This window comes from Malus domestica, chromosome 05 (assembly GCF_042453785.1).
Source record: "Malus domestica chromosome 05, GDT2T_hap1".
Taxonomy (NCBI): domain Eukaryota; kingdom Viridiplantae; phylum Streptophyta; class Magnoliopsida; order Rosales; family Rosaceae; genus Malus; species Malus domestica.
Window position 1 is genome coordinate 1,040,371 of NC_091665.1, and position 25,750 is coordinate 1,066,120.

Below are 25,750 nucleotides of genomic sequence, written 5' to 3' on the forward strand. Positions count from 1 at the left end.
TCGAAGTTCCTACAGAACCTGAAGCTAGTGAGCTCCCAAATGACCTCGTGCTAAAGGAGGTGAGCATGCACATATAAGGCATAGAGGATCCACTCCCCTAGGTGATGATCTAACAGGACCAATGGTAATGAATTTTTAGTTGAATGACCATTGCTCCAATTAAGTTAAAGTTAAGAGACTATTGCTACAATTTTGGATTTTTAATAAAATATCATCCATATTCTATTTTGGGTTTTTTTTTTTATATTTAGAAATCTGAATTTGTCTCTTGTACTAGAAATTTATTTAAAACATAATATTTATTCAATTTAACATAATTTTACTATTGTATTCATATTGTGCTACTAATTGCTACTGAAATGTTGGCTTTTTAGCCAAAATGATCCTTGAGATTTGCATAACACATCACTTTGGTCTCTGAGATTGAAAATCAATAGAAATGGTCCCTAAGATTGTTCACCATCCATTATTTTGGTCATTTCCATTAAAAACTCCATTAAGTGTCCCAGAGCTCTTGGCCGAAAGTTTTGGTAATTTTCAAAGCTTCGTAACGCAATCGTTTCTTAACCAAATTCGACCCCTAATAAATCAAAATGAAGATAGGAAAGTGTTGAACAAGATTATGCCTATTTGGAAGCCCAATGGTTGCCGGAGATGGCTCGAAAATAGCCTGAAAGGTGATTGGTCTGCGGGAAAATTGGAAAACTCGCCAGAAACTGAGTAAACTTTAAATGTTCATAACTTCTTTAATACTCAACGAAATCGAGTGATTCAAAAATGAAAATCATAATTGTCGACGAGACGAAGAGAATGGTACATTTCTCAACACTACATTGCCGTGGTTTGGCCGAAAAACGACTTGAAAGTGGTTGTCTTGATCTCGAGTTAGCCACTTTCGAGTCGTTTTACGGCCAAACCACGACAAATTAGCCATCCAAAAAGGTACCATTCTCTTCGTCTAGTCGAGAAGTATGATTTTCATTTTTGAATCACTCGATTTCGTTGAGTATAGAAGAAGTTATAAACGTTTAAAGTTTACCCAGTTCCCGACAAGTTTTCCAATTTTCCCACAGACCAGTCACCTTTCAGGCTATTTTCTGACCATCTTCAACAACCATTGGGCTTCCAAATAGATATAATCTTGTTCTACACTTTCCTATCTTTTTGATATATTAAGGGTCAAATTTAATTAAGAAACGATTGAGTCACGAAACTTTGAAAATTGTCCAAACTTTCGGCTAAAAGCTCAAGGACACTTAACAAAGTTTTTAACAGAAGAATCAAAATAATGAATGGTGGGCAATCTCAGAGACAATTTCTATTGATTTTCAATCTTAGGGACCAAAGTGATATGTAATGCAAATCTTAGAGATCATTTTGGCTAAAAAGCCTAAAATGTTTTGATTATTGGAAATATGCCCTGAAAGTCAAATGGCAAAGTGATAGATGACTCTTATACATCAAATGGCAAAGATACTATTTAGGACTATCTCAATTAACGATATATGTCCTAAATAATGAATCCATGGACAGTGGATCGATTGAAGAAGTAATCTAATGATGTTAGACTACAGAGACCTTCTTCACATAACCATTATGTCCAAAAAGGTTCCTGGTCATTGAATTGTCGGAGGGATACTGACAATGCTTAGACCGGTACATATTGTGTCCGCTTCAAATGGAAGAATGGAAAGTCTCATCCGATTTGTGTAGTGACACTAAGACAAGTATGTAGGTGCTCATTAAGGGAATGAGTTCACTGAACACAATCGAACGAGAGTACTTGCATGGAGGTCTACTCACATGTCAAGCAAGTAACTCTAATGGTTGGAATAATGTAAGTAGTCCTTTAACCCGAGGCATCGTCGTTGTCTTGTGGCTAAGTACTTAATCTTTGATTGTGTCAAAGTCACCCCATTCGCGGATGTCCACGGCATAATTGGGGTTAAGCCACTTAGTCATGAAGGCAAGTGTATGCGCAACAAGGAATCTCTAATCCTCGATAAGAGAGGAAGAATACTCTAAGATATGATTCGGGAATCTTCGGCCGAAGTATCGAGCGTAATGAAGGAAAGCGTTCCTATACGACTCAATAGAATCATATAAGAAGGAATAATCACATTAGGGGTTTGACATAATATATCCATACCCTAGTAATGTGATTGAGAGTATTGTTTTAGAGAATGATCGAATTACATTGTAATTCCAACTGAATAGGTTCTCCGAACAACTTCTACATTAGCTTGAGTAGCTATGACATATGGTTAGATGTCACTCATAGCTTGTGGGTTCTTCTAGATGATTAAATGTAGTCATCAAAGAAGAAGGTGAATTAAAAGGAAGTTTTAATTCACTAAGTGATTGAATTAAATATAATCAATTGGATTGATGCCAATCACCTCACTGCCTTGCTAATTATAACCTAAAATGATTGTACACCGACACACTATTGTAGTGAGTAATTAATGGATGAATGAATAATTAATTGGATTAATTAAGTGTTGTGATTAATTTAGAAAGTCTAAAGAAATCATAAAAGCGATAAAGATCGTTTTGGGCTTAAAGAAACGTTCGGGTTTAATTGGGCCCATTGGGCCTAAACCCATTGGGCTTTTATTCAAGCATAGGATGACTTGAAATAATAAATGCCCAAAGCCCAAACCAAACACTAAAGGGCCGGCCACTTAAAGGGTTTGGGAGAGATATTTAGTCAAGTTGTTGACTAGGTTTCTTTTTGTCTATATAAGGAACTTTATAGAGATTTATTCCCAAGGGTTTTTTGTGTGTTTTAAAACAACAAAGAGGCAAAAGAAACATCTCTCTAAAACCACAAAAGGCCGGCCACCTTGAGGGTGTTTTAGCTAACAATTTTTCACCATTTTGGTTATTCCTCCATCCATCTCACTACACTAGTGGGTGTGGATCTTTAGAGGTCTTCTCCTTTGGAGACTAAAGGAGAACCTTGGAGCACTCTTACCAACAAAGTGGAGGAGGCAAGGAGGGAGGCTAGGCTCAAGGAGTTCAAGGAGCAAAGGGCTTGGAGGTGGTCCATCATTAGTCTCAAGTCTAGATCAAGAGGTATAAGACTAAACTTTCACTTTGTTCTTCTCTAAAATGTTATGATGCATTATATATAAACCTATGAACCTTGAAGGGGATTTGCATGACTATAGCTTTGATAATTTGTGTTAAATGCTTCCGCTGCTTTCGTATATTAAATTTGATTTGTATATGCATGATAGTCATTTGGAAATCCCTATGTGTAAAACTCATAATTTTCCCTTCAAGTGGTATCAGAGCCAAAGGTTTATGTATAATGTGTCCTTTTGGATTTTATGCATATGGGTATTAATATTATGTATGACATGATTATTGTTTCATTCAAAATATGTTTATCTTTTGTTTTTCAATAGTTGAAAAATGTTAGTCAAAAGTTGAGAAAGATATGTATGCAAAAAGTGTTTTGTATGCATGAATGAAAATTGAGTTTAGAACTAGTTTGACATATTATTTCTTCATTCAAAGTATGTTTATCTTTTGTTTTTCAATGGTTGAAAAATATAAATCAAGAGTTGAAAAAGATATGCATGTAAAAAGGTGTTTTGTATGCATGAATGAAGAGTAAGTCATGAACAAAATTTGGGTTTTTGAACCAAAGGGAGGGCACGGTTTTGGGGTGGTTTTTTGGGTTGTGTTTGTGTTTTATTGTAAACCACTCACACATCCTTTTAAAGCTAGAAAATAGAAACCTTGTCACTTTTGTTTTTGGGTTTGAAAAATCACCAAGAATACACAAATCTTGAAAATATGTTCATGGTTTTGTTCATGGTTGGTTTTTGGTGAAAATGGTTTTATTTGGTTTTGATGCATTGTTTTGTGGTTTTGGATGATGTTCATACCATCCATAACCATATCATAAATTTATAAAACCCTAGACTTGACTAGGAGGATTTCCATCACTCTTTTCACTAAAGTCTTCAAAGCAAAACCAAGTGACAAGCAAAATTTAATTTTTTCTACATAATGTGGAATTAATGCATGTTGTGTAAGAATGTGTAAGAGACTTCCCATCTCCCCTTAATGTGGCCGGCCTCCCCTAGTGGATTTATCCACTTGTGGGGCTATTTTGTAATTTGGAAAAAGTTGATATTTTATACTTTTGAGTATTTACGGTTTGACCCCTAACTTTTTCTTATTTGCATTTAGGCTCCTACTAACTAGAAAGTTAAAATATTTGATTTTAATTTTGTTAGTTGTTTAAACTCATAATACCATTATGCCCATATTCACTAAATCTAAATGTTCATGTTGCATTCCATTTTGATTATTTAATGTGATTAAGTAGTTAAAAAGGGTGACTATGGACTTATGCCCTAAATGATAATTGAGCTATGAGATAAGGCGCTAAAATCAAATTGTTTGAACCTTGGGAATGTGTTTTAATTACTGTTTTATTGGACCTTGTCACGTTTGACATTAATCTATCTCTCCCTCTTAGTATGTGTAATTTGTAGGAATTTGTACAAATCGGTTTGTAATTCTTATTATTTCTTAATCTCTTTTAGTTAGTTGATTGCCTCTAGTGCTAGACTAGAGTTTCTTTAACTATTGGTAAGGAGACATAACTAAAAGAGGGTTTTGACATGAGATTAAAGATTAAATGGGTCCAATGCCCTAATTAACAATGAATGATTGTCTTTCATTTCTAATGGCTCAATGAAAATGTTTTAATTGGATTGAAAAGCACGTAATTAAATTAACACAACCTCCCCGAGTTTATATTCAACAATGTTGGCTCATTGTTGCAATAACCTAATAAGTCCATGGTCATCCAAGAGCCTAAGATAACTATAAAGTCCAATTTCAAAGGAATGCAAAAACCTTAGTAGTAGTAGTTACTTCCAATATTTGAAAAATTCGTTTTTGATATTGATTTGTTTTTCTTAAAACAAATAGTGGGAGTATCATACGCTACTAAACTATAATGAATACAATTAGTAGTTATATATATCTCCAATATTTTGAAAAATGTTTTGATATTGATTTGTTTTATGAAAACGAATAGTGGGGATATCATATGCTACTAATTTCATTAACTTTGGACTAGTAGTTGTAATAGTACATTATTTATTTGAATATGATTAAATAAATAAAATTGATGAGACCTTAAAATCCCTCAACCAACATACAATATTAAGTTGAAAACGTAAGAGTGCTTTGAACACTTTTTCGTGGCCTTCCACCGTGGTAGGCTCCAATCGTTTATGACTTGTACATCGCCTTCACCCTATCATGGGGGAGTGCAAAGTGCATGCTTATACTCAGGAGGAGTTTATTTAAAACATTTGATGAGGTTAAGGTAGGCAACGAGTGTGGCCAACATCGTATCATCGTGAGGTCATGCTTGAACCCTTATCTAAACCGGCATGGTGGGAAAGAACTTAACTAAGAGAAATGATGCCAACATCGTATCATCGTGAGGCATTGCTCTCTAGAGGCCAAAAAGATGGGTAATCACAAGAGGTTGTTGTGAATGGGTAATTGTACCCTCTCATTATTATTTTTGCTAGCCAACATCATATCATCGTGAGGTGGGCTTGGTAATAGTGAGCCTCCCATAACCCGCTAGGAGCTTTCTTTGAAAACTCCCGGATTCCATCTTGAGGGATATGGAATTTGCCAAAAATGGTGGGTGGTGTCATTCGGTTTAAAGACCCGAATCGTTTGACTTAATCGACAATCAAACTAATTATTTTATTGTTTATGTATTTAGATATGGTTGGAAGCACACTCGCGAAAATACTCGACAAACATTGCCTAGAGGGGCACAATTTCCCATCGTGGTATCGTAATGTCAAGATTCTCCTAACATTGGAGAAGATTGTTTACGTACTAGACAAGGCTCCACCTCACATACCTCTCGGCCCTGAGGCTACTGAGGATGAACGTGCTAAGTTTGACAAGCACTTTGAGGATGACACACAAGCCAAGTGTTATCTGTTGGCTTCCATGAATGAGGAGCTACAGAGACAGCACGAGGGCATGGACAGTGCATCTTCCATAATACTCCATCTTACGGAGTTATATGGGGAAGGGACGCGCAACCGTCGTTTTAGCACTGTTTGTGAACTTATGAAGACCAAGATGGTCAAGGGGGCTCCAGTGCATCAACATGTACTGAAGATGATAGGATTCATTGAACAATTGGAGAACCTTGGTACTCCACTTGACGGGGAATTGGCCCAGGACTTCGTATTGGCTTCTCCTTCTGATTCATTCGCGCAGTTCGTAATGAACTACAATATGAATAAGATGGATAGTACTCTCTCTGAGTTACTAAATATGTTAGTAACTGCCGAGAAGACTATGAAGAAAGAGAACGTTGTAGGGACTTCTGCAGTAGTCTACAACAAGCCATCCTCTTCCAAGGCCAAGCCGCAAGGCAAAGGCAAAGGGAAGGAGAAGAAGCCACCCACTCCTAAGCCGAAAGGAGGAGTGAGGAAAAAGAAGGCAAAGGAGCCCAAAGGGACTTGCCACCACTGTGGAAAGGAGGGGCATTGGAGGAGGAATTGCAGGTTATACCTTGCAAGTCTTAAGGACAAGCCACAAGGTATGGTTTATGTTCTTATCTTCAATTCTAATTGTTAGATCTTCTAAATATTTATATTTGATATAAAGAGCTAATCACTTGTATAATTGTATATAGGTGGAGAAGCCAAGTAGAAGATGAACAAGCAAGGAAAATGTGGTGAAGGGTTCGGTCACTATATTTTTGCTTACTACTTAGGAAGTTTGTTAGGCATTTAAAGATTGTCTTTAAACTTTCTTATTTTGTTAAGAACTTATTATGTGGCTTCAAATGATGGAAGATCACTATTATTGCCTAAATGTATAAAGGTATTTATATTAGTCTCTAAATGTATAGAGCTAATACTTTTTGTATTAAACATTATGAATGTTTGAAATATCATATTAATGTAATGTCAAGAATGCCTTTTTAATATACTATTTCCTTAAAGTAGTGTTATGAATTGAAAATTGTCTTGTTGTATCCTAGATGAGATACAAGAGTTATATCACTTATTGTAATGTGATAACCAAACTTTAGATTTATCAATTATGGATAGATCTCACATGTAGGACATAAAAGGATACAATGAATCTTTAGATTTGGTTCCATTTGTCTACCTATGAGTTCTATATGAATTGACAAAAGTCTAGAGAATCCTTTCTTGAAGAAAAGGAAGATCACATTATAATGATATAAGTAATAAGAAAAACGTTTCTTATATGGTTGTCACTTGAAACACAATGATCAAGATCACTCGTGATTCAATTAGTAATTTAGAACAACTAATTGGGCAATTTTAAAAGGGTTTTAAAATGTCAATTGTGTTAGTGATTAAACCAAGAAAGAAGTATCTAAATCTATAAAATGTTTAAAGACTTTAGTCACTTAATGACAAGACATTAACTTAGTGAAGATTGAAACAAATGAGCTTGAAATGTTTTAAAGCTGCTACACAATGTCTTCTACCAATGTACTCCACTTTTATACATTTTGAATGTATGAAATGATTTCTCATTAAAGTCATGAGAAATAGTGGGAGGTGTGAAAATGGATATAAACTTGATTGTGATCGGTTTATAGTTGTCTAAAGGATAATAGTACTTGACTATTATTAAGAGTTTGTAATTTTAATTGTTAAAGAACTCAAGCTCTTCAAACGTTAAAATTCTATGTTGTGTGACATTCTAAAGAATAGTCTTTGAATGTTGGTTTCGTCAACCTAGCATAAAATGGTTATATGTTGGGAGTTGTCCATCATTCTCTTTTATGAGAACAAGCTAAATAACTAAGCATATGGACAAGTTGATGAAACAAAAGGGAAATAGTTTCAAAATGAGTCACAACATATGGTTTAACAACAAGACAATCCAAATTCAACATCTCATGTAACAATATTGCTCTATGTAGTTTTAATAAAGAATTATATCAACCACCTAGAAGGAATGGTTGAGTTTCTATATCCTTAGTAGGAGCCATGCTTCCACTAAAGACTTGGATAATTCTTATATGACTACATTAAAGGTCTTAGTATGACTAAAACTTGAAGTATGGTGTATGACACCATATAATTTAAATGAATAGACTTAATGAAACAAGTCACACATTTCAAATGGAATTACTTGAGAAGGAATTCTTTTGTGTGTGATTCATTTAAGTTAGTGGGAGCAATATGCATTCAAATCAAGAAAATATAATTGTTATTTTTGAATGAATGCTAAGGTACAAAAAGGCCAGTGGGAGTGATGTCATAATTTGAGCAACAAGATGTGAATAAAGTCTATTCGATAGACTTCATAAAACATAAGTGTTACTCGAGAAATGACAAAACATGACATGGTCAATTTTGAAGTATAGACTTGAAATTGGGCTTATTGATATAGCAAGGCTATCTCAATAATGTTATATGGGAATTAAATCTCAAATGTTGTGGATTTAAGAAAGCATTTTTCTATGTGATAGAAAAACACTTTCATAACCCTTATAATGAATATGTCACAAAATCACAAAAGAGACACATGTATGGACTTGTGAAGTAGATATCCAAAAGTGAAGAACCACAGGGGTTGTCACTATAAGATATTACTAAATCCCAGGATCAGAACCAAAGCAGTTGAAAGAGTATTATTGCCTTTAAAGAAAGAAACATCAGAGTGGGACTCTGGAAGCGTGCGTTCACTTAGGTTGTTAACCAAAGTGAAAATAAGCCATTTTAACAAATGAAACTTCATAATGGATGAAGTACTAATCATATGAATGCTTGTTAGTATTGTACTACAATGGTCTCAAGGTTGGAGCAAAGTTTGTATAAGGTATACAAACGAAATATATGACGATATATTGTTTTAGAAACTGCTTCAAAATGTGTTTTGAATGAAGGGGTTCTTATAGAACCAATGATTGAATCCAAACCATAAGGTCGTTAGTAGGATACTACGACGTAATGGGGCGATAGCTCAAGCCATGGAATCAAGATCTCATCAAAGTATTCGAACACAAGAAAGAGACATCATCAAATGTTTTGGAAACATTTGATAAGTAAATCCCTTTAAATAATAAAAGGGATTAATGCATAACCGAATTAACCTACGAGCATAAGCTCACTCAACTAGCATGTATAAGATACACTAGTGATTGACTTTAGTGTAAGTGGGAGATTGTTAGAAATATGCCCTGAAAGTCAATCTTTGGAAGAAACCTTTCAGGACAAATGAATCGATGTATAGATGACTCTTATACATCAAATGGCAAAGATACTATTTAGGACTATCTCAATTAACGATATATGTCCTAAATAATGAATCCATAGACAGTGGATCGATTGAAGAAGTAATCTAATGATGTTAGACTACAGAGACCTTCTTCACATAACCATTATGTCCAAAAAGGTTCCTGGTCATTGGATTGTCGGAGGGATACTGACAATGCTTAGACCGGTACATATTGTGTCCGCTTCAAATGGAAGAATGGAAAGTCTCATCCGATTTGTGTAATGACACTAAGACAAGTATGTAGGTGCTCATTAAGGGAATGAGTTCACTGAACACAATCGAACGAGAGTACTTGCATGGAGGTCTACTCACATGTCAAGCAAGTAACTCTAATGGTTGGAATAATGTAAGTAGTCCTTTGACATGAGGCATCGTCGTTGTCTTGTGGCTAAGTACTTAATCTTTGATTGTGTCAAAGTCACCCCATTCGCGGATGTCCACGGCATAATTGGGATTAAGCCACTTAGTCATGAAGGCAAGTGTATGCGCAATAAGGAATCTCTAATTCTCGATAAGAGAGGAAGAATACTCTAAGATATGATTCGGGAATCTTCGGCCGAAGTATCGAGCGTAATGAAGGAAAGCGTTTCTATACGACTCAATAGAATCATATAAGAAGGAATAATCACATTAGGGGTTTGACATAATATATCCATACCCTAGTAATGTGATTGAGAGTATTGTTTTAGAGAATGATCGAATTACATTGTAATTCCAACTTAATAGGTTCTCCGAACAACTTCTACATTAGCTTGGGTAGCTATGACATATGGTTAGATGTCACTCATAGCTTGTGGGTTCTTCTAGATGATTAAATGTAGTCATCAAAGAAGAAGGTGAATTAAAAGGAAGTTTTAATTCACTAAGTGATTGAATTAAATATAATCAATTGGATTGATGCCAATCACCTCACTGCCTTGCTAATTAGAACCTAAAATGATTGTACACCGACATACTATTGTAGTGAGTAATTAATGGATGAAGGAATAATTAATTGGATTAATTAAGTGTTGTGATTAATTTAGAAAGTCTAAAGAAATCATAAAAGCGATAAAGATCGTTTTGGGCTTAAAGAAACGTTCGGGTTTAATTGGGCCCATTGGGCTTTTATTCAAGCATAGGATGACTTGAAATAATAAAAGCCCAAAGCCCAAACCAAACACTAAAGGGCCGGCCACTTAAAGGGTTTGGGAGAGATATTTAGTCAAGTTGTTGACTAGGTTTCTTTTTGTCTATATAAGGAACTTTATAGAGATTTATTCTTTAGGGTTTTTTGTGTGTTTTAAAACAACAAAGAGGCAAAAGAAACATCTCTCTAAAACCACAAAAGGCCGGCCACCTTGAGGGTGTTTTAGCTAACAATTTTTCACCCTTTTGGTTATTCCTCCATCCATCTCACTACACTAGTGGGTGTGGATCTTTAGAGGTCTTCTCCTTTGGAGACTAAAGGAGAACCTTGGAGCACTCTTACCAACAAAGTGGAGGAGGCAAGGAGGGAGGCTAGGCTCAAGGAGTTCAAAGGAGCAAAGGGCTTGGAGGTGGTCCATCCTTGGTCTCAAGTCTAGATCAAGAGGTATAAGACTAAACTTTCACTTTGTTCTTCTCTAAAATGTTATGATGCATTATATATAAACCTATGAACCTTGAAGGGGATTTGCATGACTATAGCTTTGATAATTTGTGTTAAATGCTTCCGCTGCTTTCGTATATTAAATTTGATTTGTATATGCATGATAGTCATTTGGAAATCCCTATGTGTAAAACTCATAATTTTCCCTTCATTGATAACATTTTTTGGTGTTAATTAAACTTAAGCTTAGCGCAGGAAGGATTCTAAGAGATTATAGAAATGGATGAGTCTTGGCACGGTGGTTGGGGCTATTTGGTCATGTCACAAGCAGCATATATTATTCAGCAAAATCTAACATGTTTAACAATATAATAAAACAGATGTCCCCCTCTACTTATCCATTGCCATCTCCTTCTCCTCCTCCTCCTTGCAAGCAACACTGTAGATAGCCAAACAGTCTCGTATTTACTTATTTGTTCCCCACAGTAATTTGTCAACGTTGGTAAAAAAAGAAAAATAAAAAAGAACAGGCTACAAGTCTACAATACAGGCAGTATTGTGAACTTCGGAAGTAATCAACTAAACTTATACTTGCAAAAAAAAAAAATATATATATATATATATATATATATTCATCCGTATTCCATTATTGTGCGCCCAACGCTGAAACCCCCTCTCCCTCTCTCTGAGATTATACATTAATACCCATTCCGTGAATGAGATGTCTTGCACCGCAATATATCCGGTGATGCAGAGCAATAGAGAGAAATGCTTCAGTTTCCCTGTCAAATTAGTTTATCACATCATCAGACTTTCATGGACTTCTGCTGTCCAGAAGCCCCCTTGGTTAAAATATGAGACAGCAACATCATAAAGCATCATACTTATACGAGAAGAGAGCAAAGTAAGCATAGTGTCATCAGTGCTGGTCTATGTACATGGGGTACTAATAATGTCAGAAACATGTGAACAAAGTGGCCTGTTTATGCCACAATAAATAACTGTATGGTTATTACAATGTTAATCAGGCGTCTCTTACCTTAAGCCTGACTTCTGTGGGTGAAACTGATTTCTTTGGGCTCAAAGGAGCAGCACTGAACTTGGGAACCAACACCTTAAAACATGGTAAAAAGACTATGTACAGAGCTGCAAAAATTAAGGGAGCCGCAACAAGCCATCCCAACAACTGCAAAGATTGATACGAGTTAGACGTGATGGTTTCATAAACATAGATAGAGAGAGAGGTTATGACTACAAGGTGTTATGTTGGCAACCTACCGCATGCGCAATACTTATTAAGACCTCATTTGAAGCTTGGCCAGTTAACACTTTCTTGAAAGCGTCAGAAGTTAAAGGAAAATGAGCTCCACCAGAGATAAATTCACCAAAGCGCAAGAAAGGTACAACCAAACTTGAGAGCAAAACAACAACAAAAAAAAAAACAATCAGATAACAATCGTATATGTAGCATAAAATGTAACAGGCATGGTACAAGAGCAACCGAAAGCTTCAAGACAAGTTCTTTTGTATATACTGTTTCTATTCTCTAGGGCCTCTATCAACATAGAGACGAAACGGTGTACCAAGTCCGAGACCAATCCACAATCAGTGATCGTTTAAACATTTTATGAAGGACGCACAAACACAATTGGTCGCATGCAGAGCCATTACATAAACGTAAGAATATTACAAGATGCTAGGATAAAAACACAAGTACCTCAGCTCTATTGGTGTAGCAAGGACATTAGCCAGCATGACAGTTGGAGCATGGCAATGGGATCCCAGCAATGCGATTACCATTCCACACAGAAGCACAGTTGTCCCTATTAATGAAACATCAGTTAATATGAGATGCTTATCAACATTTCGAGAATCCAACACTAGTTCTGAAAATAAACTCCAGAAATACCAGATCCATTACAACAACTACAAAGGGGGAATCACATCAACATCGGCCGAGTTATATCCAGCCTACAATTTCCTACGCGAACCTTGCACTCTCAGATAGCAATGCCCTTCTGTTCTCTGAAGTGATAAAAGGCGGCAACTACTCCTCGTAAGTTTTATTTAAGGAGGGTCCTATATTGCATATTACTGCCACACTGCTGAGCCACGTAAATATTCACTAATGAATGATGTAATGAACAACTAACACTGAGATATGTTGGGCATTTAGAAGTAAAGCGTGACACGACAAAATCTGTTCGGATGAGCGTAGGAATAAGAGAAAAATCTGTTCAGGTGGGGAATCAACCGCGCAGTATGGGATTTGAGAAGATAAAAGATGCATACGTACCGCATATTGGAAACAATCCAATGGTAAGGCCAAGAGCTGCAGAGAATGCCAACAGCTTAGGTTCTGCACCCCTTCAAAATCCAAATCAAATTTTACAACTTTCTTTCTTTCTCAGCAACCGCCAAATACAAGTACCAATGAAACATGATTTTGTTTTAGGAAATTGTTGCACCATTATCAATCAATCAAACCAAAACAAAAAGAAAAAACAAGAAAACAAAACAGAAAGTGTGAATCTGAAATGGAAAATGAAAATCAGAGAGAGAGAGAGAGCGTAAAGGCCAGGGTACCTGCGGAGGATTTCGAGGAGGGGATCGACCACCTTCTTGTTGAACCAAATCGACACCCCATTACTAGTTGCCGCCATCACAACCCCTTTACAAATTTCAACGACTAATTCTTATATTTTTTGTTTCAGTGAATGGATTTAGGGTTTGAAATTGAATGGATTCAGGGTTTTTCTCAGGAAAAGAACACCTCTAGTCTGTCTGGCAGATCTAGTACAAGCCAAAGAAAGAAATACAAAAACAAAACAAAAGATTTGAACAATAAACAACAATTCAGAATTCGCCCCACGTTTGATATTTGCTTTTGTTTTAATCAAAATTGAAAATTTGGAAATACTGGGTTGGGTTTGGTTTGGTTTGGTTTGATCCGAATTTCAGAAAAGCAGATGGAGAGATATTTTCTGCTCTCAGGCTTGCCTTTTCCTTCCTTTGTCCTTGTGAATTGAGAGATATTTTCAGAAAGGCAGATTGAGAATTGAGAGGCCGACGGTTGGGTGTGAATTTGAATTACAACAAGTCAAAGAGAAAGTTTTATTCCAATGCGGATAACACTACGGTGTATGGATGTGCCCCAGAAGCAGAGGATAATCACCTGCAAAGCAACGTGGACGTTGGAATGCCGCTAAAATTAACGAACGTGAAGTTGGTGCTCTACGCTTCTCTTAAAAAAGTGAGTGTCTGGACTTTTTTTTGTTACCTTATGGTTTTTGCATAATTTTTATTCTAACATTATAAATTATGTCAAAAACATAAGTGGCAGAGAGTTTACGAGAGTCCTATTTTGATGGAGTTCCATTAGCAATTGCATCAAAACCTGCAGGGGAAAAAATCTAATTTAGTTTTTCTTTTGTCCAAACAGTCCATGTAGGAGTTTTTACCGGTTTTTGTTTTCCCAATCTCCTAATCCATTGCCAGCCGTTTGATTGACTCCCATCAATCCTCACATTTCATTTCGCGTACGTGTCACTAATGATTTATAAAAAAATTCATAGCATTACAGAGAGTTAGTTGCGAGAGCGTCGTATTCACTCATGAAAAAAGGAGACGGTAAATTGTTTTTAGTTTAGGTAGTACATTGTATAAATCTATGCGATGCATTGTTCAAATGAAGCGCAAGATTTAAACATTTTAAACGAAATCATCATATTTGTCTGTCGAAACAAAACGATGATATGAAATACATTGCCGTATTGAACAACTTTCCTAGGGACGGACGTCCAGGTGATACTTGAGATTTTCAAAACAGTCCACTACCAATTTCCCTTTTTGTTTTTGGCCCAAATGTTCCGCTACTTGAAATAGACAGGTGCTATTCTGATAAGGAAAAACCGTGCTCCAGACACTCTCTTTTGATATCTTGCATTAGACCTTGAAGTACAGTTGGGTTGCTCGTTACGACGGCATCAATGTGCTCGGACAACATTTCTTGCATGGAATCCACATCATCGACAGTCCACGCATACACTTTCTTCTTTCTCCTGTTAGAAACCCGGACGCAAAGCATGAAATTTCATCAACATGCATCTATACACTCTAGGTATCTTACCATGCTAAAGCATCTAAGTTGCAGTCATACCCATGCAGATTTCTCACAAGCTTCTCATCAATCAATGGGTGGTACACACCAACAACACCAGCACCCTTCATCCTCAGTAAGTTGCTTCTGGCCCCGGTTGACGGATCCATCATAACAATGTACCCGACCTGCAGTAATATCACCAAACGCTCATTCAAAACATCACATAACTGCCTTTTGAACTGAAACATCTGGTATTAGTATCAATATTTTTTCCCACTACCATCGTGCGTGACTACAAACAATTTCATTGACTAACCCCTGCCAGGACATCAACAATAAACTGAAACAAAATATACTTAAATCTAGAAAGGTGTTCATAGACTGGCATTTGCACTGGACAAAAGGAGGTTTTGGGCCAGGATAGTGCTGTACATCACGTTTTTTTTTGAAGATCTAGAAGCAGTAAGCAAGTTGTTTTGCCACTCATATGTGCACAATCTGCAGATTTTTTTAATTTTTGTTCTTTTAATACTCAAAAACAGTTCAAACTCAAAGAGCAAGAAAAGGGTTTCAAATGACAACTTACAAACAAACTAATATACAATTATTAACATCAATCAGTGTAAGAGAAAGGCCATTCTATTGCTAAGAAAACAAAAATAGAATGGACCTGGTTAATAAGAAAAAGGCTGGTTCAGAGTACTTGATAAGTCAGAAGCATAGAGACCTCATCAAATCCAAATACCGGAAAGGAGAAACAAAGATAGAAGAATCACTTCCTTGTGCCAGCAAGTGTTAAAACATTTATCAACATCTGCTCAAACTCTTGCGACAAGAGTTTACATTTGTCAGCATAAGTGGTGACTTGCTGTGGGCAATGACAATCAATCCCAACTCTTGGTAGTAGTGTTACCATTGTCGTTACTATTTACTGTTTTGAGAAACAAAACTATCTAACTTACAAAGTAAATAAAATATGACATTTTTGTAAACCACGCCTAGCAATATTTCATATCATGGTTAGCATGGTTTCTTCCTAGCACACAAATCACACACCAACTTATACTTTGTTGGTTAGTTTAACTCACTCAATGCAGGTCTCCCCACGCTCAAAAGGCCACATGGTTCAGTGATGAACCTAACTGTACACCTGACAAGTTGAAATAATGCAGAAAAATAAAAGAACAGAGAAATAAACCTTCTAGCTCTTAAACGAACATGTTTACAAGAAACTTTATTTAACATGTAGACCCCTGGTACTCAAGATATGCGATGATTGCAGTTAAATGGGAACCTACAACTTGACCACAATTATGCACGTAAAGAAACCACTCTCTTGAGATAAAATTCCCCAATTAATCAAATGATCAAATTCAGAAACGAACACAAACCAATAATATCCTTTAATTCAAACGTGTTTCTGCAGATATTATGCAAGAGACCAGAAAAAGAAAAATCGCATGTTGCTGGTTACCGTGACATCTGATGACAGTCTGATTACATCCCTTGCTAAATTGTCACTTTTAGCCCATACAAGGCAGTTCTTACACTGCACCCTCTTAACCTGGAAAAAGTTGTGAAGCTTGAGGTTACTTGGATAATAATGTTAACTGAAATTACAAATGTACCTGAATAATAACAACAATAACAATAATTATAAAAGTAATGAAAAATATTTCACATGACTTCAGTAAACATGAAGATGTTGACTACTTTGGGGATTCTAAGTGTAAATTGTGACTGTAACATTTTAAAAATAAAGAATAACAAGGCCAGAAGATGAAGCAGACAAACTTACAACAGAGAGTACATCCTTAGCGAGCCCTTTTTCAAATGAGGGAGGCCCGACTTTTACATCTAGAATCACCTGCCGAACTGAACCTGAAACTAACTGAAACAATAATCAGAACCGGAGTCAAAGCGCAATTTGAGGGAGGGGGCTGCTAAGGCACACCAAAAGGATCATTTACATTGATGTAATAGCAGATCATGAAAGATACCTCCAAAGCCTCTTCAATTGTAAGAATATTTTTATCAGGGACCTTTCCATAATGATCCATGGAACCAAGATCTTTTATCTACAACCACAAACCAAAAGTATATTCTCATTCAACATTATCACAACCACCTAACAGTATAATTAAAAATGAAGACAAGATGGCGTTCTCAAGAAATCCAGGATAGAGATATTTATTAACATAGTTCAAACGAAAGCTTGATAGCAAACTCACCTCTTTCATACTTAAGTACCCAACCTTAGAAGTATTGTTTCCAGTTATCCTCTGCAAATCCCTGCCTGTGGCATTTGAGAATCAAATCTTTCAACTAAAATTCTAACAATGCAAGGCATAATGATAGTTCAGAACTTGAAATCAAACTTTTAGTTGACATGGTATTTCAACGTCGCATCAGAGATCCAATAACACCTAGTCCACATAATTCAAGTTTGGTTGGGACCATTTAAACCAAAGCTTCAATGTTTGTTTAGTTACAATTACGTCTAGACTTCTGATATGATCAATGACGAGGATTTGATTAGTAAGAGGTATTCCAAGGATGCAAATGCTGGTATTGCTGGAAATACCATACGGATAAAATATGAAACCTTTTATATATGCCAAATCAATTAATAATGTCTCGATTGAACATGTAACATTTATAAAATATCTTTGATAAATCATGTCCCACAACGGGCAAAAACTGTGCTCATTACTGAAGCACGTCTTCTTAATATAATTTTTCTTATGTTTATGAAACCACATAGAATAATGTTTTGGTGTGGTTTTGGACAGTAGGACGGTCATCTAGTGTCTTATTATATAGTAAAGCATTGACGGGAAGTTCATTGCAGATTTTTTGTCGTTAGAAAAAGAAAAGCTCAGTGAAAATAATTGTTAATATTAAATTGGTGCATGATGACAACAATCAGATATGGAGTCGAACTAGGAACATTATGTGAAGTTTGTGAATCACTCTACCTGTCATGGAGCGCAAGCAAAACTCCATCTAAAGAACGAGAAACATCAATCTCAATACAGTCTACTTGAGATCGAAGAGCAAAACGATATGCAGCCATCTGTGAAGTAGTGAACAAAAGGATAAAAGTGTGTGAGAGAGACAGGGATAGCCGGACAGGGAACTCAATAGTCAGAGCTTTTAAGTTAATATAAAAGTTTGATCACATTAGCCTTTCCCTGGGAATACGGACACTAGATTACCCAACCATGTACCACAACAACAACAACAACAAAGCCTTTTCCCACTAAGTGGGGTCGGCTATATGAATCCTAGAACGCCATTGCGCTCGGTTTTGTGTCATGTCCTCCGTTAGATCCAAGTAATCAAGTCTTTTCTTAGGGTCTCTTCCAAAGTTTTCCTAGGTCTTCCTCTACCCCTTCGGCCCTGAACTTCTGTCCCGTAGTCACATTTTCGAACCGGAGCGTCAGTAGGCCTTCTTTGCACATGTCCAAACCACCGGAACCGATTTTCTCTCATATTTCCTTCAATTTTGGCTACTCCTACTTTACCTTGGATATCCTCATTCCCAATCTTATCCTTTCTCGTGTGCCCATACATCCCACGAAGCATCCTCATCTCCGCTACACCCATTTTGTGTACGTGTTGATGCTTCACCGCCCAACATTCTGTGCCATACAACATCGTTGGCCTTATTGTCGTCCTATAAAATTTTCCCTTGAGCTTCAGTGGCCTACGACGATCACACAACACGCCAGATACACTCTTACACTTCATCCATCCAGCTTGTATTCTATGGTTGAGATCTCCATCTAATTCTCCGTTCTCTTGCAAGATAGATCCTAGGTAGCGAAAACGGTCACTTTTTGTGATCTTCGCCATATTGCTCCGGTCATTAGTGTGGATAAGTATATAAATGGATAGAGATAGGAAAGCAAACACAAGATGTACGTGGTTCACCCAGATTGGCTACGTCCACGGAATAGAGGAGTTCTCATTAATTGTGAAAGGTTTACACAAGTACATAGGTTCAAGCTCTCCTTTAGTGAGTACAAGTGAATGATTTAGTACAAATGACATTAGGAAATATTGTGGGAGAATGATCTCGTAACCACGAAACTTCTAAGTACCGGAGTGTGGTATCGTCTTGATTTTCCTTATCTGTCTCATAGGTAGATGTGGAATCTTCTCTGGAAGTACTCTTCCTCCATCCAGGGGTGGTATCTGTAACTGGTGGAGATGCACAAGGTAATGTATCAATGTCACTTGAAGCTTACTTGTAGTTTCAGGCTTGGTCAAGCGCGATACAAACCATGTAGTAGGAGTCCCCCAAGTCGCCGAGCTAGGGGATCTGCTGAAAGAGGTAACAGACAAGGTAAGCAATCAGAGCTCCGGCTGATTGTTCACATTCTCCCTATCTTGCAGGCAGCATGAAGGATAAAGAGAAGAAAAATGAGAAGAGATGATATGGGATACTTTTGCTTTTGAAGAAGTAACTTTCCACAGGCTTATTCTTGAACTGGGCTGGAGGGTTTTCTGGTTTCCTCCAAAGTATAAGGCCGACTGAAGAATTTGAGGGTCAAAACAAGTCCATCAAATCTAGAGTACGTTCGACCCTGCTGATATGGGATACTTTTGCTTTTGACAGAGTAGTGGATGTATCGGCACGTGTGCTGTTACGCTTGTCTCCACATGCTTCCTTGTATCCTTCTCACTTGCCCTATCTGTTCCTCAGGCAGATGCGGTATCTTCACTGGAAGCATAAGATGTTGAAGATGAGTACTCGAGAGCAATGCCAGGGTAGGGGGTTCCAGGCAGTCAGTTCCTGGCTGGAAGCTTGATTCCAAGTGCTGACTGATTGCTCTCTTTCTCCTTGTCTTGCAGGTAAGAACAAGGCCAAAGGAAAAGACAGGGAAAAAGCATGATATGGGATACTCTTGCTTTTAACCCTGATGATATGAGATATTCTTGCTCTAGTATAGCTTGTTTACAGAGGTATTATCGGGGGGAAAGAAAGCTGAATATTTTGAAAGGCTTCGTTGGGAGTGCCCTCTCAGATAAGAGGAAGGGTTGAGCATTTTTGCAGGTCTGCCTGTCCGTTGGGGATGGAGGTCGACATATATAGGAGTCTCCCTAACATCAAGTAATAATGCTATTCCTTTACCCTGCTTGGTCATAGCACGGTAGTGGGAGCTGCCAGCTTCACAAGTTTTAACTCTGTCAGAGCACTTTGAAAAAGTGGTCTGTGGTATCTGGAAAGCTGATGTTGCGTGTGAAGATTACAGACAAGCTTTATCCAAGGAGATCCGGCTCTTGAAGTTGGGAAAGTGGTGCCTCTTCGGTTTTCGAACAAGCAATCATGTCGGGGATCTGGCTCTCGAGATTCGGAGAACGATGCCTCTTCGATTTTTGAGAAAGCAATCATGCTGGGGGTGTGGCTCTCGAGATTCGGAGAGCGGTGTCTTCGATTTTTGAGAAAGTAATCATGTTGGGAGTCTGGCTCTCGAGATTCGGAGGGCGGTGCCTCTTCGATTTTGGAGCAAGCAATCTTGTTGGGAGTGTTTTCTCGAATATGAGTAAAGGTTGGGCATGTTTGCTAGTCTACCTTGCCACGAAGCACAGAGGTTGACACACAGGGACTTTCCAATTATCCAGCAGTGGTACTGTTCCTTTACCCTCTCTTCGATTTTTGAGAAAGTAATCATGTTAGGAGTCTGGCTCTCGAGATTCGGAGGGCGGTGCCTCTTCGATTTTGGAGCAAGCAATCTTGTTGGGGGTGTTTTCTCGAATGTGAGTAAAGGTTGGGCATGTTTGCTAGTCTACCTTACCACGAAGCACAGAGGTTGACACAGGGACTTTCAAATTATCCAGTAGTGGTACTGTTCCTTTACCCTCTCTTCGATTTTTGAGAAAGTAATCATGTTGGGAGTCTGGCTCTCGAGATTCGGAGGGCGATGCCTCTTCGATTTTGGGGCAAGCAATCTTGTTGGGAGTGTTTTCTCGAATGTGAGTAAAGGTTGGGCATGTTTGCTAGTCTACCTTGCCATGAAGCATAGAGGTTGACACACCGAGACTTTCCAATTATCCAGCAGTGGTACTGTTCCTTTACCCTTGTGGGTAATAATATGGTAGCTAGGCCTTCAAAATTTATGTGTCTAAACTTTGTTAGTGTTGTTTCTTTGCTATTCTTTTACCCTTCTTGGTCAGAGCGATGTAGTGAGAGTTGCAAGCTTCACGTGTCTCGACTTTGTCAGAGAACTTTGGCAAAGTTATATGTGGTACCCATGAGCTACTGTTGCATGTGGGAAGTGGGTGATTGAACAGTACGATTCATGTGTTTTCTACTTCGCCAGAAATCTTCGACAGAATGCCCATAATTTCCGCAAAGCTGAGTGTGCGTGTGACAGGTGCTGACAAGGCTGGAAAAGTAGTCTCAACTTTGTCAGAGAACTTTGGCAAAGTTATATGTGGTACCCATGAGCTACTGTTGCGTGTGGGAAGTGGATGATTGAACAGTACGATTCATGTGCTTTCTACTTCGCCAGAAATCTTCGACAGAATGCCCATAATTTCCGCAAAGCTGAATGTGCGTGTGACAGGTGCTGACAAGGCTGGAAAAGTTGGTGCCTCTTCGATTTCTGAGATCGGCCCTCGTGGTCTCTGAGCAGCCCAGCTTTTGAGAAAGCAAACCTCTTCGATTTCTGAGATCGGCCCTCGTGGTCTCTGGGCAGCCCAGCTTTTGAGAAAGCAAACCTCTTCGATTTCTGAGATCGACCTTCGTGGTCTTTGAGCAGCCCAGCTTTTGAGAAAGCAAACGCCTCTTCGATTTCTGAGATCGACCCTCGTGGTCTCTGAGCAGCCCAGCTTTTGAGAAAGCAAACGCCTCTTCGATTTCTGAAGCTTCGTCGAGTGCAGATTTTTATAGAGGCTGACATTAAGTTCCAAAGCACACTTGAATATCCACCAGTAGAAACTCCATTCTTGCACTTCTAAGATCTTGATTTGTCCGACCTCTTCTCTCTTCTACACCTTTGAAAATGTCTGGCCCCTCCGACCGTCGTTTTGACTTGAACCTTGTTGAAGAGGCAGCCCCGCCTTCTCCAGACAACATATGGCGCCCATCCTTCGTCTCCCCTACTGGTCCTCTTACCGTTGGGGATTCCGTGATGAAGAATGATATGACCGCTGCGGTAGTGGCCAGGAACCTTCTCACTCCCAAAGATAACAGACTACTTTCCAAACGGTCTGATGAGTTGGCTGTTAAGGATTCTCTGGCTCTTAGTGTTCAGTGTGCAGGTTCTGTGTCTAATATGGCCCAACGCCTATTTGCTCGAACCCGCCAAGTTGAATTATTGGCGGCTGAAGTGATGAGTCTCAAACAGGAGATTAGAGGGCTCAAGCATGAGAATAAACAGTTGCACCGGCTCGCACATGACTATGCTACAAACATGAAGAGGAAGCTTGACCAGATGAAGGAATCTGATGGTCAGGTTTTACTTGATCATCAAAGATTTGTGGGTTTGTTCCAAAGGCATTTATTGCCTTCGTCTTCTAGGGCTGTGCCGCGTAATGAAGCTCCAAATGATCAACCTCTGATGCCTCCTCCTTCTAGGGTTCTGTCCAGTACTGAGGCTCCGAATGATCCCCCTCCGGTGCCTTCTCTTTCTGGGGCTCTACCGACTGCCGAGACTTCTCCTAAGCAACCTTTGTGAAGGCTCCCTCTTGTTTGTTTATTTTGACTTAAGTATATGTACATATTTGTAATTTATCGGGGATATCAATAAATAAGTTTTCCTTCATTTCAACGTATTGTGTTAAATCACCAAAGCCTTCTTCGCTAAGTTCTTTGAATCAATGAAACTAATTAATTAAGATTGGGAGCTTACCGTGTTAGGAAAGGCCTTACTAGAGTCACCCCCGTGCGCACATACAAGAGGAGGCTCATTTAGCCAACCACACTTTCTCGACTGCATCTGTAGAAAGATTAAAAACTTACACAGTAAATTATCTGAGCCTCCCGAATGAAAAATGTTATGTCCTTTATACACAATATGTAAATACCGAATTACGAGCATACACAACTTGCAAATTTATTATTTATGGGGAAAATATGCATCAGTCAGTTTGTCGCTGGCGTCGGATTCTATGTAGCTACAATCAAACTCTCAACACTCGACAATCTAAGCAGTACAATAAGCCTCAATTACACAATTCCTTCTCTTTTGTAAAACGTTGAGTAACTTTAAGAATTCTCCCAAATCAAGTTAAACCTAATGAGATATCACGATTTGTTGTCTGGTGGCACTCAGCCCTACGATTCAATTCCGGCATTCTCAATTTATAATATGAATCAAAAATGTCAAAATTAAGAAATTGATGGGTATTTTGCGTTAGTAGAAACAAGAAGAAGGAGGAGCTGGAAAATGTACAAGGAAAGAGTACCCGATGAAAGAGTTTGAGTCTGAAGAGGAAGAAAATGGGAGGGACAAAAGCGATGAAGGCCACGCTTACGAGAATCGCGCGAAACAAGACTCTCTTTGAAGAAAATCTCCACCGCTGCCGTCTCTGCAGACTCTGATGCAGCAACGGTTGCCTCCTCCCAACTCTCGTTGAGATCGCCATTTTTGGTATACGACTCGTACTCGGCTGAAACTTCCACATATATGAAAATTGGAACTTTAACAAAACCATCCGGCTACTGTTTAGTTTAAGAAAACCATATTTTTACACTAAAAATCAATCCTGGTACTATTTACTTTACCCTTTATTTTATCCTTATCATTAAAACTCAAAGTTTTCAAACCCTTTTCATTAGTTTTCTTATGAAAAATATGATAGGAGAATAGGCTATTTCAAATTTTAATTTCCCAATTCCCAATTTTTATTTGATAAATTAATTCCATTTTCATTTTTCATTTTCTTGAAAACTAAAAACTAGTTTGTTTTCAACGTTTAAAACTTTGAAAGTTGAAAGTTGAAATTAAAAGAATACATGACACACCCGACCTAAATCGAGGCATGTTGGCTGTCATGTGGGAGTGACGTAACCATGTGTATAATGCAGAAGCAATAGAGATAAAAGGAGTTACGAATAACAAAAACCAAATCAACTAGAGTACTAGCTAAGATAGAGTGCTAGTGCGAAATTAAGTGTGAAACACACAACCAGAGCATAAATATCCTAACTGCAGTCAAGTAGGACAAATACTAATTATTCAACGCCCAAAGGTGATCCTACATTAATGGTATTCTGTTAGAACCCTCGTCGAAACCCTCGTGATCCACCAAGCACTTCTACCTAAAATATGGAAGGGCGCAAAACAGAAAGTGTGAGTGGGCAAAAACAAAGTTTTTCAAAATCATTTCATTTCTCAAAAGTTCTAACCCCTCACTGTAAAACCTGTATAATTTCCCCAAAAATAATAGTAATAATAAGCTATATCAAAAATCATACTCAAGATGAAAATCCATAAAAGTATACCATGCCAAAGTATCTCAATGCTATGCTACAAGTATCGATGTCAAATAATGCATCAGCCAAATCCCTCTAACTCAAATCAAATCCTGCACATGAGTCATAACCACCTAAAGTGGTCTGTACGACAAGATTAGGTGTAAAGTAAATATGCTCTAGTACTACGATCACGTGAAAGCTGTGCGAATAATCACGGGTCACTTACGAGCCGGAACCACCTAAAGTGGTATGTACAACAAGTCTGTGCACCTAACTTGGATCAAAAGTGAGCATATGGTGCGGGAGGTGAACATCACATAAAAGATTGTGCCCTAACTCTGGGCGGGAGCACTAACACCGGGGTGTATGTTCATGAGCTCTCAATACATCACATCATATCTCACATAACTGAAGTAACCTCATATCTTTAATTTATGAACTTACCTGTGCGTCCGCAGCACCAATCATAAATATATACAACTACTAATGCATAATAAAATAGACAGATACTTTGCATGGCATGTCAAAACGTATAATCATTCAAATTCATTTTTTGGGAAAAACTCAAGTATATAGGTATATATGGAAAACCAAAAGCCCATTCACTGATATGTAGAAGGGTTGTAGCCCCCGAGCCTCGATTGATGGCGCTCATCCTCAGGATAGGTCTCACTTATATGCGAAATAACTGAATAAACGTTATTTAAAGCACATACACAAAACTAGGAAATAACTTCTCATACAAATCTCAAATGGGGTATTTGAATATATCACCATGATCTACTCAACCTCAGGAACATCCCCATATTTTTAGAAAAATTTCCTGACCTCCTACGCGCCGGCCAAGGCGCGGCCAGACGCGCCCCCACACGCGACCAAACCCTAACTGAAGCTTAACTGCTGTTAGGAATATTCCGTTAAATCTTAACAAAAGTTAACGGCATTACCTGATGCCGTTAGAATATTCTGTCAGACTTGATGGAATATTCTTCTTCGTCTTCCTTGGATCGCCGGAGATAGTTGCCGACACCGGTTTCTGCAAAAACAATCAAACCTTTATATCTTCTTCGATTCTCAACCAAAATTCACGAAATTTATACCAATTTGAAGCTTAGGATGAGAGGAACAAAACCTTACCACTTTAATCCCTAAAATCCACTGGATTTTGCCGAATAACCCTCGATAATCCGGCCAAACTTGAAACTCGCCAAACTCAACTTCCCGACGTCCAATTCACTTTGTTTTTCTTCTTCGAGCTCCGTGAAGAAGTCCTAAAGCTCACTAGCAGCTTAAAATCTTCTAAAAACTT

The 25,750-nt window shown here is 38.0% G+C and overlaps 2 protein-coding genes across 4 annotated transcripts; both read right to left on the reverse strand.

Annotated features, from left to right (window-relative positions):
* Positions 1-11,228: 11,228 nt before the first annotated feature.
* Positions 11,229-14,050, reverse strand: LOC114824726 (uncharacterized). 3 transcript variants are annotated; one of them, XM_029101814.2, is made up of 6 exons: positions 13,496-14,050; positions 13,206-13,276; positions 12,627-12,732; positions 12,188-12,320; positions 11,949-12,095; positions 11,229-11,348 (listed from the first exon to the last, which is right to left on the reverse strand). In XM_029101814.2, exons 1-6 carry the CDS (start codon positions 13,570-13,572, stop codon positions 11,304-11,306), a joined length of 579 nt encoding a protein of 192 aa, XP_028957647.1. In that variant the 5' UTR covers positions 13,573-14,050; the 3' UTR covers positions 11,229-11,303. The 3 variants fall into 3 exon arrangements, with proteins under 3 accessions (XP_028957647.1, XP_028957648.1, XP_070678101.1); XM_029101815.2 differs by having other exon boundaries at positions 11,229-11,691; XM_070822000.1 differs by lacking the exon at positions 11,229-11,348 and having other exon boundaries at positions 11,777-12,095.
* Positions 14,051-14,496: 446 nt separating this feature from the next.
* LOC114824727 (glycerophosphodiester phosphodiesterase GDPD4) lies at positions 14,497-23,663 on the reverse strand. Its single transcript, XM_070822001.1, has 9 exons — positions 23,430-23,663; positions 22,874-22,960; positions 17,990-18,087; positions 17,243-17,303; positions 17,012-17,089; positions 16,810-16,902; positions 16,486-16,575; positions 15,069-15,196; positions 14,497-14,970 (listed from the first exon to the last, which is right to left on the reverse strand). The coding sequence occupies exons 1-9, from the start codon at positions 23,646-23,648 to the stop codon at positions 14,802-14,804; spliced, it is 1,023 nt and encodes a 340-aa protein (XP_070678102.1). The 5' UTR covers positions 23,649-23,663; the 3' UTR covers positions 14,497-14,801.
* Positions 23,664-25,750: the final 2,087 nt, after the last annotated feature.